Source organism: Sinocyclocheilus rhinocerous, unplaced genomic scaffold, assembly GCF_001515625.1.
Source record: "Sinocyclocheilus rhinocerous isolate Xijiao unplaced genomic scaffold, SAMN03320098_v1.1 scaffold3411, whole genome shotgun sequence".
Lineage (NCBI taxonomy): Eukaryota > Metazoa > Chordata > Actinopteri > Cypriniformes > Cyprinidae > Sinocyclocheilus > Sinocyclocheilus rhinocerous.
In genome coordinates, this window is record NW_015657957.1 from 80,424 (window position 1) to 97,312 (window position 16,889).

The 16,889-nt window shown below is 39.8% G+C and overlaps 2 protein-coding genes across 3 annotated transcripts in view; both read right to left on the reverse strand.

Moving 5' to 3' along the window:
- Positions 1 to 2,970, reverse strand: part of LOC107721650 (protein phosphatase 1D-like) — a 13,161-nt gene extending 10,191 nt beyond the window's left edge. For both annotated transcript variants that reach the window (XM_016529772.1, XM_016529771.1), the window contains exon 1: positions 2,339 to 2,970. In XM_016529772.1, coding sequence (XP_016385258.1) covers positions 2,339 to 2,816 — 478 coding nt within the window. In that variant the 5' untranslated portion in view covers positions 2,817 to 2,970. The remainder of the gene's footprint in view (positions 1 to 2,338) is intronic.
- A 5,919-nt stretch (positions 2,971 to 8,889) lies between these two features.
- On the reverse strand, positions 8,890 to 16,667 carry LOC107721630 (uncharacterized protein C2orf42 homolog). The gene is made up of 7 exons (XM_016529736.1): positions 15,821 to 16,667; positions 15,111 to 15,612; positions 13,377 to 13,490; positions 11,565 to 11,672; positions 11,345 to 11,445; positions 11,082 to 11,250; positions 8,890 to 8,897 (listed from the first exon to the last, which is right to left on the reverse strand). Exons 1-7 carry the CDS (start codon positions 16,340 to 16,342, stop codon positions 8,890 to 8,892), a joined length of 1,524 nt encoding a protein of 507 aa, XP_016385222.1. The 5' UTR covers positions 16,343 to 16,667.
- Between the last annotated feature and the right edge of the window lie 222 nt (positions 16,668 to 16,889).

Sequence of the window (16,889 nt, forward strand, 5' to 3'; positions counted from 1 at the left end):
AAAAAAACATGGTTAGCCTACTATACTTTTACTGTAATACCATTGCTAATTTCCTAAGGGATTGTGTATAATAATATGAATATCAGGGAGTGAGATTTATTTGATTGTGATGCGAAGGAGGGTTACTGTAAGCCCCATCAGAACTGGGTTGCGGTGCAGGGGGACGGGACTAATGACAGATCATTGCAAGGTAATCACAGCCCTCTACGAACACCTTGGCAATTGAATCGCCAATGGCTAGTAAATTTTTTTGTTTACTCGCCAGACTGGTATATACGGAGCCCCTAAAGGGACATGGTGGTGGGAAAAAAATTCGGGGTGGGAGGAAATTTTTTTTTGCATTCTCTCGAGAAACTTTGCATTCCCTCGCAAAACTTTTGCGTTCTCTCGCAAAGATATTTGCTAATCATTTTCACAAATACATGCCGTAAAATAAAAAGATATAAAATAACATGAAAATATCCCTTACGAAAATTAACCGTGGTTACAACTAAAAACATGGTTACTATAGTTAAACCATGGTAAAAACAACGTTTTGCTACACTAACCATAGTTACCATGGTATTTGTAGTAAAACTGTGGTTATAGGCTACAATTGGTAATAAAAACGCCAAAAAAAAAAATATGATTAGCCTACTATACTTTTATTATAGTAATACCATTGCTAATTTTTGTAAGTGATTGTGTATAATAATATGAATATCAGGGAGATTTATTTGATTGTGATGCGAAGGAGGGTTACTGTAAGCCCCATCAGAACTGGGTTGCGGTGCAGGGGGACGGGACTAATGACAGATGATTGCAAGGTAAGTAGTGTAGCCAATCTGGAGTGCATATAAATATGAATATTAAGCTTGATATGTTTCATACGTTGTATATCCATAACTACTGTCGGAGTTCTGATAATGTGTGCTACCCGCTCAGTGCTACCTCCGGTAGTCCGTCTGTTTATTCGGCATATAAATCTTTAGATCGGGTTTTGTAACTTATTAGAGGTACAGAACGCCACGCAGCAACTTTTCGGCATTGCACCAAGCAAAAATCAATCGAAATCATCACAAAAAGTAAAGATCAAGCGCCTAACAAGGTCTTCGCGCGTTAATTCGAATGGTTTGTTTTCCCCCACAGCATAAACGGTTATGACGTTTTTGTGGGCGTTCCCAGCAATGCCGAACAAGTCAATAATGTACAGTATGTGGAAAATAATGTGTTTTTTAACCTTAAACCGCATAAACACATTTCATTACACCAAATACACAAAATAATGTTCTTTTTAGCAGCATCATATGACCCCTTTAATGAAAACAACAGCTTTGCAGACCCTGCCACGTTTTCTGTGTGTTTACACGGCTTTGACCAGCAGATGTCACTAGCAACTTAGTCTGTTGCTTTGCGCATGCGTACATTAAATAATAACTAGCAGAAAGTTTCTCATTATTATGTAATACTAAGTCATTATTTTGAGAAAGTCTCATTAAAATGAGACACTTAGTGGTTATTTTGAGAAAGTTCGTCATTCTTATGATACTAAGCCATTATTATGAGAAAGTTTCTCATGAGATGTTATCATGAGAAAGAATCTCATTGTGAAAAACGTTTTCATTATTATGAGATGTTAAGTGATTATGAGAAAGTTTCTCATTACCAGATGTTAAGCCATAATAATGCGATTTCTTTTTCGAAATATTATAACATCAAATTAATGATGAGATACTTATGAGAACGTTAATCATTATTCTGATATACAAAGTACATAATTATGGTACAGTTTCTCGATATAATGGGGTACTATAAGTCACAACTATGAGAAAGTTTGTCGTTATTATGACTTACAGAATTTTTATTTGAGTATTTTTACTCAACTGTGGTGGAAACGGGTTTCGATTATATAATGCATTTGCTTATTACCTTTAAAAGTGTGTAAAGGTTTGCAACAGTTTTATATAGACGTGCTCTCTGTCCGTCTAATAAGTAAATACACACACACACAGAGTGCAAAGATTCCGCGCATGCGCACTGCGACCTTTCCATTCGATTTTTTTCGTCTTTTCTGCAGTAAGTAGATAGCGTGGCGCCCAATTTCAAAACGTGTATTAGCCCGACACCTAATTTACACAATCGCAGCCCCATCGTTATCCATCTTACCATAATAATAATTCCAACACGCATGCGATTTCAGTCGATATAAATTGCCTTGAGGTCTTAGGTCACTACCGATCATCAAAACCATTTACTCCCAGCTAACTTACTCACAACGTAGTTAGACATTTAAAAAAGGGCACTAATGTCAGGAAACGTCACACCATTCACTATGGAAAATAGGCTTGAATTGGCTTACGAAGCTTTTTCCACATTGCATGATGGCATGCGATGAAACCCTTGCGAATTGCGGCACAAACTTTCCGGTAATCCTTCGACCAAAAGCCCCGCTGCTTCTTGAGAAAATCCCAGAGATGATCTCGAGCGAACAGCGCAGCCTCTCGACCTCCGTGGCCGTCAAACACGGCGAAGAACGCGACCGATCTCCTGCTGTCCGCTGCCGCCGGCTGAGTCCCGGGCTCCTCGGTACCGTCACTCTCGTCGGCGGACAACGTGTTTCTCCACGTTACCATGACGGGTAATGGCTTGTTTGTGCAGCCCGGCGGGTCGCTTTCAGAGACTGGCTCTTGGTCCGGCTTTGGATCGGTGTGCCCGGCCGCACGCAGCTCATCGTCGCTGGGTTCCAGCTCCACGATCACCTCCGTTAAATCCTCCATGTATTTCCTGCCTCCTTGTTCGGAGAAGACGCTCACTCGCAGCGATAGATTGGGATTCATGGCCGGACAGCCCTTGCTGATAGATCAACCTAAAGACCGCAAAAGCGTAGTTAAAAGAGTTTAGTTAACCTCAAAAACATTTAGCAATCTGAGCTCGTCTTTTGTTTATTTTCTAAGCTGCCAGTCCTTCCTTCCTTCGCAGACACATAGTAATGCAGGCTGGACGGTCATTAGCGCCATCTGTTGGACAGGAGGATTATGTACGATGCTGGGCTGGTTTAAAAGGATCATATGATGTTCCTAAAAAGAACATTATTTTGTGTATTTGGTGTAATGAAATGTGTTTATGTGGTTTAAGGTTCAAAAAACATGATTTTCCACATACTGTACATTATTGTTTCTCCTCTATGCCCCGCCTTTCTGAAACGCGGCGCTTTGTAAACATAAAACCATGTCTGCATTTGTGATCGGAGAAATTAAATTCGACGAAGGAGCATCCGGTGGGCTTGTGGCAACCACATGTGACGACCCCGGGCTGGACACCGCTTCGTCCACGGTGAAAGCTGATCCGGTGATCCACGGCGCAAAGTTGTTGTATTTCCTCAGCGACCAGCACGGATCAGCTCCAGGTATGACGAAGCGGATATCGTCCTCTTTTGGAAGGCCAAACAAAGTAGTTTCGCTTTCACAACGAAACACAGCGCCTTCATGAATAAAAGTTACGCCTTCTTTCTTTGCGTGAACATTTGGGTTGCGTTATGCAAATCTTCCCACATCGTGACGTAGACGTGGTTGACTCTTAACTTTTATAAAGAATATCTCTTTGGATTTGAGACTTTAGTCTTTGCAACTTTACAGATCTTCTTTATGCACCAAGAGCTTGTATCACTTCAAAGAGAAAGGAAAAATTGAAATCGCATCATATGACCCCTTTAATACTAGAATACTGTACTGTGTACCGTACCTACTATTCCTAAAAATAACAAGTGAAAATTCTATGGTGAATTTCATTTATTTCTGGAGACAACAATCATCAGGTTACATCTGCAAAACAAAGTAAAAACCCATTAAACTAATTATTTTAGGGAGTAAACAGATTCCCAGGCAATTAGACATAATTGTTCAGAACTGCTGATACTGCAGTGTAATACAGAGCTATTGAGATCCTATGTGCCAGTATCAGATAGTAAATACTATGGTTCTTCTCATTCATACCATACCCATTTGACAAAAAAATGGAAAGATAATGAATTAAAGATCGAGTATGGAAATGTTTTGTTTTGGCATTTTTTGTAGCTCAAGTGGGATTTGGTTTATTGGTCTTTCACACCACTTCACTTTGCACACAGTCATTTTCACACTCACTACCATATGATAAAGTTATGATGAACATAAATCGGTTATGAAGAAAATGAAACGATCATATATTCTTTAGAGGAACTCTTTTAATGAAAAACATATTTACATTTAGGAAAAGACAGCTATTTCTGTGCATATTTGAATAATCTGACTTGAAAAAAAAGCATTATTATGGATATATGGGATATGGAGGACATGTATTATAGCCGAAAGCAATGGTTTGAAGTTAAAAAACATCTTAAAGATAGATTTATTGCAAACATGCAGCCTTTGCTTCACAAGACATTACCTGATGGACGTATCGTGTGGATTACTTGTGTATCATTGTAATGTTATATAAGCAGCTGTTTTGTCTCTCATTCTGATGACACCCATTTGTTATGTCCCAGGACGTATGTTTAATTCTCTGTTTACATCTGTGGATGTGTGTGTCACCATTTCTTTTTGTTTGTGCAATATGGTTGTACTTTGTTTTGTGTTGTTGTACTCTCTCTCTCTCTCTCTCTCTCTGTCATCCCTTCAGCCAGTTACGGACATCAGCTGTGCCTACTTAAAATCAAGTTTTTGGGGTAACCTGATTGGCTGACGAGATGGGAGCTGGTGGATAAAGATGAGGTGGAAAGTCACGAAGCTGAGAACATTTCTTCCTTCTTCCCGGTGTGTGATTGTTGAGCCTATGTGTTTTTTAGACTGATGTGAGAGCCTGCAGTCTTGAATATGTGCTACTAAGTGTTTCTTTTGTGAACTAAATGCAGATCTGTTTATAATTTGACTTTTGAGTTTTTTTTTTGTTTTGTTTTTTGAAGCAGTAGAGCGGTGGATTCCTTTTACTTTGCTTAATCGTGTTTTCTCCTGTTTTTGGTTAGATAGGGAGTGAGGTAAAAACCGTTTTTGTTTTCTTTCTGTAAGTTTGTTCTTTCCACATTTAGTCTTCCTTTTGTTTGTTATTTTGGCCTGGTGTCCTCTTGAAGTTTTCTTGCTGCTTCCTTTTTAAATGATGCTTCATTTTTAAATGACTCAATAAATGAACAAATGCTTATCAAATTTGTGTGGTGCTTGTTGACTGGGACAGGAGTGAAGACCTCCAAGGGTTTTTCTTTACAATCCCTAGATAGGATGTAACCCATTCATTCACTGCAGAGGATCCACTGGTGAGTGAGTGCAAGGCAAAATTTTCTCCAAATCTGTTCTAATGAAAATATTAACAGTTTTGGATGGTCTGATGGTAAGCACATTTTAGTTTTTAGGGGAATCATTCCTTTAATACTATGTTAAAGGGGTTATTGAATGCTACATGCACTTTTACGAGTTGTTTGAACTGAAATGTGTGTTGGCAGTGTGTATGCAACCACCCTATAATGAAAAATCCACTTTTTTTTTTTTTTTTATCTGCTAAATTCTTTACCCCTTTCTCAAATTGAGCCGATTTCATATGCCTGTCTGTGTGATGTCACAAAAACAGGCCCCTCCCATGATAGTTTGATTGACAGTAGCGTTTCAGCACAGACTGGACTGGCATCTTACCTTAGACCTGTCCTGAGTGAGCTGTCATCAATCCACCATTTTTCACCACTGGAGCAGATGTAAGAATGTCTCCTGAGCGATTGAGGTGTTCTGTTGTTTGATTTCATAATGAACATAGCAGTCATCATTTACTCCCGACATCTGAGCCGCTGAAGATGCAGTGGATTACGTTTATTTTTGAAGAGAATGTGCCCCCGATCTACATAAATGCGTCATGTTTGACCGAATCATTCGTTATCCAGCTTCACCTACAGAAGTGAGTATAAGTTTTTTTTTATTTTTTATGAATCTTTGCAAATCGCCTTTCCTAATGTACTAATTAGCAAGTTTCACGATGAATGCGAAGTAAACAGTCCCTCAGAGAGGGGCGGGGTCAGCATAGCTCATTAACATTTAAAGGAAAATGCTACAAAACCGCTTGCTTTGAAAGAGCTGTTTTTGACAGGGTAAACAAAGGTGTTTTTTTTACACTACAATTGAGAAATTTTAACCAAACTATGTTACAGACTTTTCATTAAGACCCTAAAGAATCATCAACTTGTGGAAAATGGGCATCCAATGACCCCTTTAACTAAAACTCATACTTGTAGTTTTATACTCCAGTCATGATATTCCTTCTGACAATGTAAAAATCATGTCCATTGTTTTTCATGCTTTTGTTTTCCCACAGCCTGGAACAGTGGTTTGGTCACGCTATTGATTTTGTAGCTGAAGACTGCTACTAAAGCGTGCCTCTAATGCATCGGAGAGACCTGTGGCATTTTGTTTGGTAATGTGAAATAAAGTTTGATTGCTATCTCATCCAATAATTTTCATCATGTGACTGTTTAAGCCCTAAATCATTTTAAATGTTTAAGAGACCAAATTGTTTTCTTTAAACTGTTCTTTTGATGAGCAGTTGGGGGTTCGGTTCCTTGCTCAAGGTGAACACCTCAGTTGTGGGTATTAAAGGTGGAAGAGAGCGCTGGTCAATCACTCCCCTCACATACAATTCCTGCCGGTACTGAGACTCAAACCCACGACCTTCAGGTTACAAGTCTGACTCTCTAACCATTAGGCCACAACTGCCCCCAGATTAAAAGGACAGGACCCCGCTTGGATAATTGTCAATGCTTATTTACTAACATCTCATTTGATGTACTATTCCATTGTACATTATCCTTAAATCTGTTGTAGAGTCCCTTGCAACTAACAAAGAACAAAGTTTATACCAATTTACTTTTCTCTTAATAGTGACATTGGTGGTGAAGATTTTGCTCAGTGCAGACAAACATTTACTCCCTTTGATGGGTAAAGCTTGACTGTACTGAATATAGGATTGGCCATCAATAGAGTATAGTTGGTGGTAGTGAACAGGGTGTTCTTGCTGAAAACATTAAAATATCAGGCCCTAAAACTGGGCACACACTGTGCAAATTCGGACAACTGAGAGGACGTGACCTCTCACACGCGTTACAAGTTAATTAACCTGAGACTCGTGTCAAAGCATTTGGTACACGTCAACTATACTGCACGGTGAGTGGACTTGGGTTGGGGACAGAAAATATCATTAATCTGATAGAAAATCAATGGAAGTCTATGCAATGTCCTCACTAATATATGAGTTTGTGTAATATACGTGTGTGGGAGAGAAACACTCACAAAATGATGCAGTCTACCAGCAAATATAGGCTTTTAATATGAGTATTTTTAGTTCATCAGTCTGAATACAGCATTCTCTCAATACCCTCTGTTTCTCTGCATTTACATGTAAACACAAAAAATCAATGTACATGATTTCTGAAAACAAGAAATGGAGAAATCGGATCTTATTGTACAGCACAAAACTACGTTCACACTGTATTTTTTTTTATAAGTATATGATAAATATTTTACATCTGTATGTCCGGTGCTGTATTGCAAACTTTAAAGGGGTCATATGATGCTGCTAAAAAGAACATTATTTTGTGTATTTGGTTCTGTGTTCGAATCCCGACTAGAGAACCTTCCTGATCCTGCCCCCCTCCTCTCTTTCTCCCACTTCACTTCCTGTCATGTCTGATCTGTCCTATCACAATTGATTTGCGCAGCCAGACATAAACAAATTTAGTGAAAGTGAATTGAATTGACGTGGCTAAATATGGTGTCCCATACTCAGAATTTGTGCTCTGCATTTAACCCAGCCAAGTGCACACACGCAGCAGTGAAACACACACACACCGTAAACACACACCAACAAAGTTTGGGGTTTGGTGCCTTGCTCAAGGGTCTCACCTCAGTCGTGGTATTGAAGGTAGAAGGTTTAGGATTTTGGGGGATTAAAAAAGGGAGTGAATGTAGGAATGTAGTTTTTATCATTGTAGGGTGGTTGTGTCTACACACTGCTAAGATACATTTATATGCAAACACCATGTTAAAGTGAATTTTGCATCCAATGTCTACTTGAAATATAATATTAATTCAAGTGATGAAGGATTTCGAAAGTCTGACAGTTATCAGCGTTGAGCACATATTGCAAGTTTAACCCTGCCTGCTTTACATGTTTGAAAATGATTAACAGTTGAAAACATTAGAAATTTAGAAAAGTAATCAAAAAGTAATCAAATGTAATAAGTTACATTAGTTTAATAAAGTAATTAAACGGTTACACTACTTATTACATTTTAAGTAGGGTAACTTGTAATCTGTAACCTATTACATTTCCAAAGTAACCTTCCCAACACTGGTCATAATTATGATTTACCAAAGCATGATTATCTTCAAATATGGTGGAAACATGGCTTCCACAGAAAGTATTCCAGAAAGTGCTGTATTTTGTACTTCTGGATTTACCTGGATATTGCAATGAATATAATGTAGAATATTTCTTTTGTGGTGCTTAAAACATTTCTAAATATCAATCTCATATTTGAACAGAAAACAGGGTTTTATGATATTTACTGCCCAGAGCATACAATTCGCTATGCTATGATTTATGAAAAATGTTTGCTCATTTGTTGCTTTGTGATAGCTAATTTAAAACCATAGATATGTATACATACAGTAGATGCCTTATTAGGCTGTTTCTATGGGCCACAATACGTAAGCCGTCCACCATACTGAATGGTCAAAGTCGTGAATACTCAAAAGCAAATTGACAGTGGGTCTGCAACTGTAGTTAAACCTATGTATGAATATCTGTATCTGCAATAGACTTAAGCAGATGATTTTGTTAAACCAACACAACAAGACGAAACCGTTAGTCAACACAACATTAAAAAGTTGCCATAGTTTATAAACCTGTAACACATTGAGTTAATTCATATTAAAAACACAAACCAACAGATTCTCACCTGTAAAACTTTATCCCATACCTTCGGGAATTAAAATTTCAGCAGTTTTTGCAACCAGAGGCTGTGCAATATTGTGGCATCTTGGAAAACTCATTGATTTTAACTGAGTGACGACATATTGACCGCTCCAAGTTGGCGGACACGTCAACGTGTCTGGAACGGTCTAATGTGGTATCTACCTATGCATATCTATGGTTAAAACTACATACAACAACAAGCAATTTTGTAGAATGTTAAATCGGGAATTTAAAAGCAGTGTTCCAATTGGTCCCTTAATGCCATAAGCAGGGACCCCCATAACACCCAAAAAAATTTACTTGGGGGGTCCCCTGGTTTTTCAATAAAACTTTAATACTTAAAATGAAGTTTCGATTGCTGTATTAAATTTAGGCCTGCTTATGTTACATCATATTTTATTTTACGCGTTTTTACAGCGTTGCTCATTATAACCAATCACACACGATTCTGTTGAGCTTAAGAATGCAGTAGCCAATCAGAGGCATTCAGATTAGTCATCGCTGAAACCCCAGAGTTTTGTTCAGACTGAAACTCGCGAATTCCCTCATCATAAGCAACAAAGTGTAGATATATGTACGATGTAAGTTAGAGATTCATTTATCATACCGTGCATGGACAGCTTAATTGATTATAAGAGGAGTGGCCCCACTTTATATTAAGTGGCCTTAACTACTATATACTTACATCGAAAATTAAGTACAATGTACTTATTGTGTTCATATTGTATTGCAAAACACTTTTGCTGCTATTGAGGTGAGATGTGGGTAAGGTTAGGGACAGGTTTGGTGGTATGGGTAGGTTTAAGGGTGGGTTAAGGTGTAAGGGATGGGTCAACTGTGTAATTATAAATGTAATTACAGAAATTAATTACAGATGTAATTACATGCAGGTATTTTTAAAATATAAGTACAATGTAAAAACATGTATGTACACAATAAGTGCATTGTACCAAATTATTAATTTAAATGTAAGTACATAGTTGTTAAGGCCACTTAATATAAAGTGGGTCCAGAGGAGTTATGAATGCTTAAACACTAGCTAGACTGAATGCTCATTTAGAGTGTGTTCTTTCACTGCATGATTCAGTACAATAAAATGCATTTAGAATGCTCCCAAAATTCAAGATATGGGGACAGAAAATTTATATATTTATATCATTTCATATAGTTGAAATGAAGAGTGCCATTTTTTTTGCAAAAATCACAAATGTGATATTGATTTTATACAACAGTTCAATAAACAAGAAGTTAATATTAAGAGACTTACGTTTTAGACACCATATTGCCTATTTTTTGCTCTTTTTCGCCAACAAAAATGGTTCCAAACAAAGCCACGGCACTGTTTTGCATCTCTGAGCAACATGACAGTGTTTCGTTCCTGAATGAATCAACCGTTTGAATGATTCGGTTTAATAGCAATGACTCTCTTATTAACAGTGACTTGCTGCCACCTACTGGCGGTTTTAATTTCACATTTAAAGTACCTTTTTATATAAATTTTTTAAATAATTTCAAATATCAGTATTCAACCTTTTAGGATTAAAATATCAAAACAGTATTTATGAATTTGTAACTGCAGGTTAAAGCATTCATGTCTTGCATTAAACAGTGTGTATATGCATCTAAATGCCACTTCATGCAGCTTCTGTGTTTCCTCTGCAGTGCATGAACTTTGTTGATAATGATTTATTTGCTTGGTAACAGCCCCAAATGTCTTATTATTTTGATTGACTTTATTGATCAAATGTAAGAATTTCACATACTTCTAGAAAACAAAATGGTAAAAAACAAAGCTAAAAATGCCCATAAAGGGTAAAAATCATTTTAAACTTGTTGGAAAAGATTAATTTCTGTCACTGGTGTGAACTGACCACCACACAGGGTCAGCTGTCCATGGCAGTCCTGCAGCGCAACAATGTATATAAAGTTTTATTTTACTTAATTTTTTATTTTTTTTTTTTGTGAAGGGGGGGACTGGTTAGGGGGAACAGTTCTTGTAGCCAGTGGAATCACTTTCGGTCCAGTTGGGGATGAGAATTGATAGGGGAATATGATTTGGCACAAAACCAGGACCGATAAATCCGACTTCATAATAAGTGAATAGATGCACTTACCCACTCTGAGGAAGGTACGTAGCTCCAGTGGTCTGATGGCCAGAGGCTTATTGGTGCGTGAATGGTGGCAGGTGTCTGATGCAGGATCAGGAGGGGTTTCCCGAAAGCGGTACGGTGAATAGGAGCCGTCACTGTTCTTCACAAAACTCTGAGTGAGTTCAAAAGGTAACTGTACAAACAGAGTGCATTCGTTTAGAGATTGCCCACAGATGCTATGGCCATTAGTGAAGATCTGATGCATCAGGGAGAAAACGAGCACACACCTCTGGGGTATCAAAGATGCGTTTCACATGCATCAAGTTGGTAATGTGCCAGGTGTATTTAGAGAAAGAGCCCAGAGGCAAAGCGTCATTACGCACAAAAGCTAAAAACGCACAAATTACAAAATATTAAAACTAGGTGTAACAATATTTGTAATCAGATTAGACTGTTAGGACATTATTAATATAAGGTTAGATACTAATGAATACAGATATTACTCACTGGTGGTGTAGTTGGGTAGTCTTCTCTTCTTTGAGCCCAATGATAAACGCTGCTGTAAGGCGTTGAAGAAAGCCTGTGAGATGTGGAACACCAGCGGCTCTGGCTTTCCTGTTTACATAATATCCTTCAGTATCAAAACTGATCCAAACAAAGACCAGGCATTTGTTGCATCCAGTGGGGACATAATTACATATGACTTATACTGTCTTTTTACGCGTTGCATTGTATCGCGCCGCGTAAACATAAAACTCTGTCTGCATTTGTGATCGGGCAGCGTTACTCTGTGTTGATGTCATTTTAACTGAAACAGGAAGACAGGGCGGGACATATCAAGCAACCCCGCCCCTTTTTAAAATAGCCAATAGCGTTCGTTTATATCGTAGCTTGGGCTAGAGCCGTTCAGAGCCGTTGAGCTCCGTAAAGCCGCATTTGACAGGGTATGCCAGCGACAATCTCATCCATATTGCTATAAAATATAGCATTCTGTGTAGAATTCAAATAGCTCCGATACATTTTGTGGTCTGCGCCGACTCGCGCATGTGATCTGCTCCGTGCTATCGTGTCTCTGGACCGGAGCAGAGTGTGTGTGCGGTGCGGTGGTTAGCGTGACACAGCGCGAAACCAGACTTCTTTTTTTCCTCAAAATCGTTCCCTGTCCCCTAGTTTGAATCGTTCCCTGTCCCCTATATAGTGCACTATGTGCCATTCACTGTAAGTGACCGATTTCAGCCGTGGCTTCAGGGTCTATTTTATAGTGTAGGGAGCGGGCGCTTCGGATTCTAGAGAGCATTTGATTGGAGAGAAAGTTTGATGAGAAGCTGAAGTACGATGTGACGTCAAAAAAATCGAAGTGACGAACTGAAAGCTTTGAATGCTTATATCTTCTAAATGCGAATTTTGTCACTGTTTTGGAGCACACTGCCTTATAGATAACCTTAAGACTAACATATTGATACTAACACCCAAAAAACTTTAATTTTGATTTCATGGGGACTTTAAAAGCATGCCGCATCCTGAATAAACCACTTGAAATCAAATCTGAAACACTTTTCCAAAAATATTTATTTTAATCCAGTTTCAAACCATATATAATGGGGATAAGAATCAAATTAGCTAAAAATCAGATTTCATGTGTTTATTTTATTTTATTAATTACAAAAATTGGAGAATATTTGAGTCATCACATTTTTGCTACTTGTCCTAATAAGGCCTAATTCTCCCTCATGTGGACAAATTGCCCTCAAGTGTGTGACGGAAATGTTACGTCCCTTACCATATTGTGATGCCTGTGGCAACCACATGTGACGACCCCGGGCTGGACTCCGCTTCGTCCATGGTGAAAGCTGATCCGGCGATCCACAGCACGAAGTTGATGTATTTCCTCAGCGACCAGCACGGATCAGCTCCAGGCATGACGAAGCGATATCGTCCTCTTTTGGAAGGCCAAACAAAGTAGTTTCGCTTTCACAACAAAACAGACAGCACCTTCACGACATGGCGGCGGTGGCAACACTACAGAGAGAATAAAAGTCATGCCTTCTTTCTTTGCGTGAACATTTGGGTGGCGTTATGCAAATCTTCCGAATCGCATCATATGACCCCTTTAAACTACAGAGTAGAAGAGAAGCAAATGGAAGTAAAGGATTGACACTAGGCATAATTAAAATACAATGCAATGACATGAATATGCTAATTAATGCTAACGTATGCTAATTTAGCCATTTTCAATGAAAGTGCTTGGCAACAGTGGCCTTTGTGCAGTCGGTCGGAGGTTACTCATTCTGTGTGGCCTGTCCATGAGCTTTAACTTACCAGTAGAGGACTCCACAAATTTGAGTCTCTTGGGACGATGAGAGATGGAAGGCTCAATGTGCTGCTGAGCCTCAGGTATACTGAGCGTTGTGGCATCTGCCCTCTCCTGCAGTCCTGGACATGCGCAATAATTCTCACAGTCATCTCTGATACATAAATAAACAATCAATACACTATATATAGACCTGTTCCAAACCTCTTGTGAACCCTAACTAGACAACACTTTTAGTCATCATAGGTGTGCTCTTGACACAAATGCAAGAATAGTATACTCTCTAATACAGCTAATTCTGGCCAAGAACTATAGAAGCAACGCATGTATCCCTAATGGCGAAAGCAATTCCAGAATGGACTGTGAATATCACCTGCAGTATAGAGGTGAAAAAAAAATGTTGAGAGGAAATTACTAATATATATTTCATTCTGTATCAAAAAGTATCAATAAAAAGTTTATCTTCTAATTCATGGACTTCATCCAATTTAAAAAGTTAAGTCTGAAAATATATTTGTGTACTATGCATTTTAATGTTTATTAGAATGTTGTTAGCCTAGCTCATGGTAACATCAAAATCTACTGGAAACAATTCAGTCACATTTGCTGTGCACTTCACTTAAGGAGCACTATTTTTGTACTTCACAAGTTGCTTTCTTTGCAGAGCTTTCCAAATCTGTCACTTTTGGAACCTGGTTTCGGATGCAACCTTAGAGCAGAGGTAGCCCTCCAGTAGTAAGCTTGGCTAACTCTGCCTATTTTAGGCAGTAGACTAGGGCCAGGGTTCTCAACTCTGGCCCTCGAGATCCATTTTCCTGTAGAGTTTTGCTCCAACCCTGTTCAAACACACCTGAACAAGCTAATCAAGGTCTTCAGGATTACTAGAGAGTTACAGGCAGGTGAGTTTGATCAAGGTTGGGGCTCTGCAGGAAAGTGTATCTCGAGGGCCAGAGTTGAGAACCCCTGGACTAGGGCATTGGATCTCAACTCTTTACAAGCCCACTGCTCTGCTCATTTTGTATGTCTTGCCTATTTATAACACCTGATTCAGATCATCAGCTCATTAGGAGAGAGCTAGATGAACTGAAATAAGTGTGCCATATAAAAGAGACATACAAAATGTGTAGAACATTGGGTCCTCGTGACCAGAGATAAGAACCACTGAACAAAAGGTGCCCAATCCTTCTCCTGAAGGGCCAATGTCCTGCAGAGTTTAGCTCTAAAGTGGCCCTTCAGGAACATGTTTGGACACCACTGCAGTAGACAGAAATTAGGCTCACTAGGTCAGTGGTTCTCAATTCTGGTTCTGGCAACGCACTGCTCTGCACATTTTGTATTTCTCTCTTCTCTGTCACATTCAGTTCAGTTCATGGAGATCTCTCCTAATGAGCTGATGATCTGAATCAGGCGTGTTAGATAAGCATACAAAATGTGCAGAGCGGTAGGTCACCAGGACTGGAATTGAGAACCACTGCACTAGGTTTTAGAAGAGAGCTTATGTGCAGGTGCACATAAGGTGACAACCTAAATCCTAGGTCTTCAACCCTCTACTGGTAACCCACTGTCCTGCAGAGTTTAGCTACAACCCTAATCAAACACACCTGAACCAAATAACCAAGTTCTTCTGGATCAATTCAAATATCACAGTCCAGGGGAGCTGAAGCAGGTTGGAAATTAATTTTGCAGGACAGTGGGTATCCAGAAGCAGGGTTCAAGACCTAGGACCTAACTGGTGGACTTACCATTCATGTTGTAGTTGAGGAAAGCTGAAAACTCAGAGGCCAGCTTCTCATCACTTGTGAAGGCACAAACGCAAGCATAGAAATGGAGGCAGTGCTCATGTAAATTATGCTGGTGGGAATTTTCTCCATCGTTGATATTAGACTGACCCCCACTTCTCGCCCCCAAATCCCCCTTGGTATTAGGTACATAACATGCACATTGAAAAGGAGCCGCACCCACAGTCTTGTCTTTAACACCAGATAAGCCCACCATCAGATGCAGCAGTCCCAGAGGGTGGGCTTCACCTGGTTGGCACTTCACTATTAGGGTCCCTTTAGAAGCCCTCTGCACTAGAGGTCCCTGTGTCTCTGTAGCCAGCCTCCACAACTCTTCTTTGGCCTGGGAAGTGGCCACCAGGGCCTCCTGCACAGAGCTCTTGAGTGGCAGAGGTGTCGCTTGGGTCTGACACTCCATAGCTTGCTTCACATGGGTACAGGGACTTTTGGGTGGTTGTGTTACTTGCTGATGGCCACCTTCAACTGTTGACTCGCTTTCGTTCTGCTGGCAAGAGGGCATGTAACAGCGACCGAGGTTGACACGGGTCAGCAGGGTTCCGTCTGCGGTAGTAATAGCTGAGCACAGAGCTCTTGAGTGGCAGAGGTGTCGCTTGGGTCTGACACTCCATGGCTTGCTTCACATGGGTACAGGGACTTTTGGGTGGTTGTGTTACTTGCTGATGGCCACCTTCAACTGTTGACTCGCTTTCGTTCTGCTGGCAAGAGGGCATGTAACAGCGACCGAGGTTGACACGGGTCAGCAGGGTTCCGTCTGCGGTAGTAATAGCTGTATCCGTGAGGACTAACTCAACAAAGCCTTGTTGTTCAGAGCCACGTCCCCGCTGACGCACAGAGAACACTTGCGGCCCTCCGGCCCTGCCACCTCCACTATCTGTTACAACTTGAACCACTTCACATGCCCCTTTTTTCAAACGTCCAGTCCCATGGTCCCCATCCCTGAAGATGGTTCCACAGGCCTTGTTCTTACAGCTGAGGCCACGAGTGCCGTTGTAAACGCCACACTGAGGGCACTTGCGGATGCCTCTTAACGTAGACTTGCCCAAGTTTGACAGAAACGCAGGAGTCTTCCGTTTGTCTCGAGGTCTCCTACTCAAGTTGCTGGAGGTTTGAGTAACGGGAGAAACCACCGTTTGTGACACCAGCGGTATTGCAGAGTTTACCAGAGAACCATCCATTGTTAGCAGACGTACACTGAAACTGAGATTGATACAGGACAATTTTATTGTTCATCAACAAGGGGGGAGTCGTAAGCAAAGGACTGTTTAAATATTGTAGTGCTATTATGGTACAGTGCAGCCTTTTTACTCAGACACAAACCCCAGTGAAGTATCGCTGTGTCCCTGTAAAATATTACTGTAAATCCTTGTCTGTCGAGATTACCATATACTGGTTTTTAAAAAGGTCTGAAATTGTTCTTGATTCAGTTTGATTCATTCACACAGCTCACTCACACATTGAATAATTTGAGGAGGTTTCTTACATGCAGATAGATACTTTATACAACAGAAAACAAAAAGAGCACTGGATGAAGTAGATGTTTACCTACAATCCATTGCAGGAAACAAAACGTGCAAATGTCTTCTGTTGATTAGCAGCTATGAAGCAGCTCTTTATTGTGCCTGCAACTTGTGAATACTGCAGGCCAAGACAATTTACACTATTTACAAAATATACCAAAAAGTAGTATCAAAATATGTGGACACTTTTTTTTTTTTTTTTATT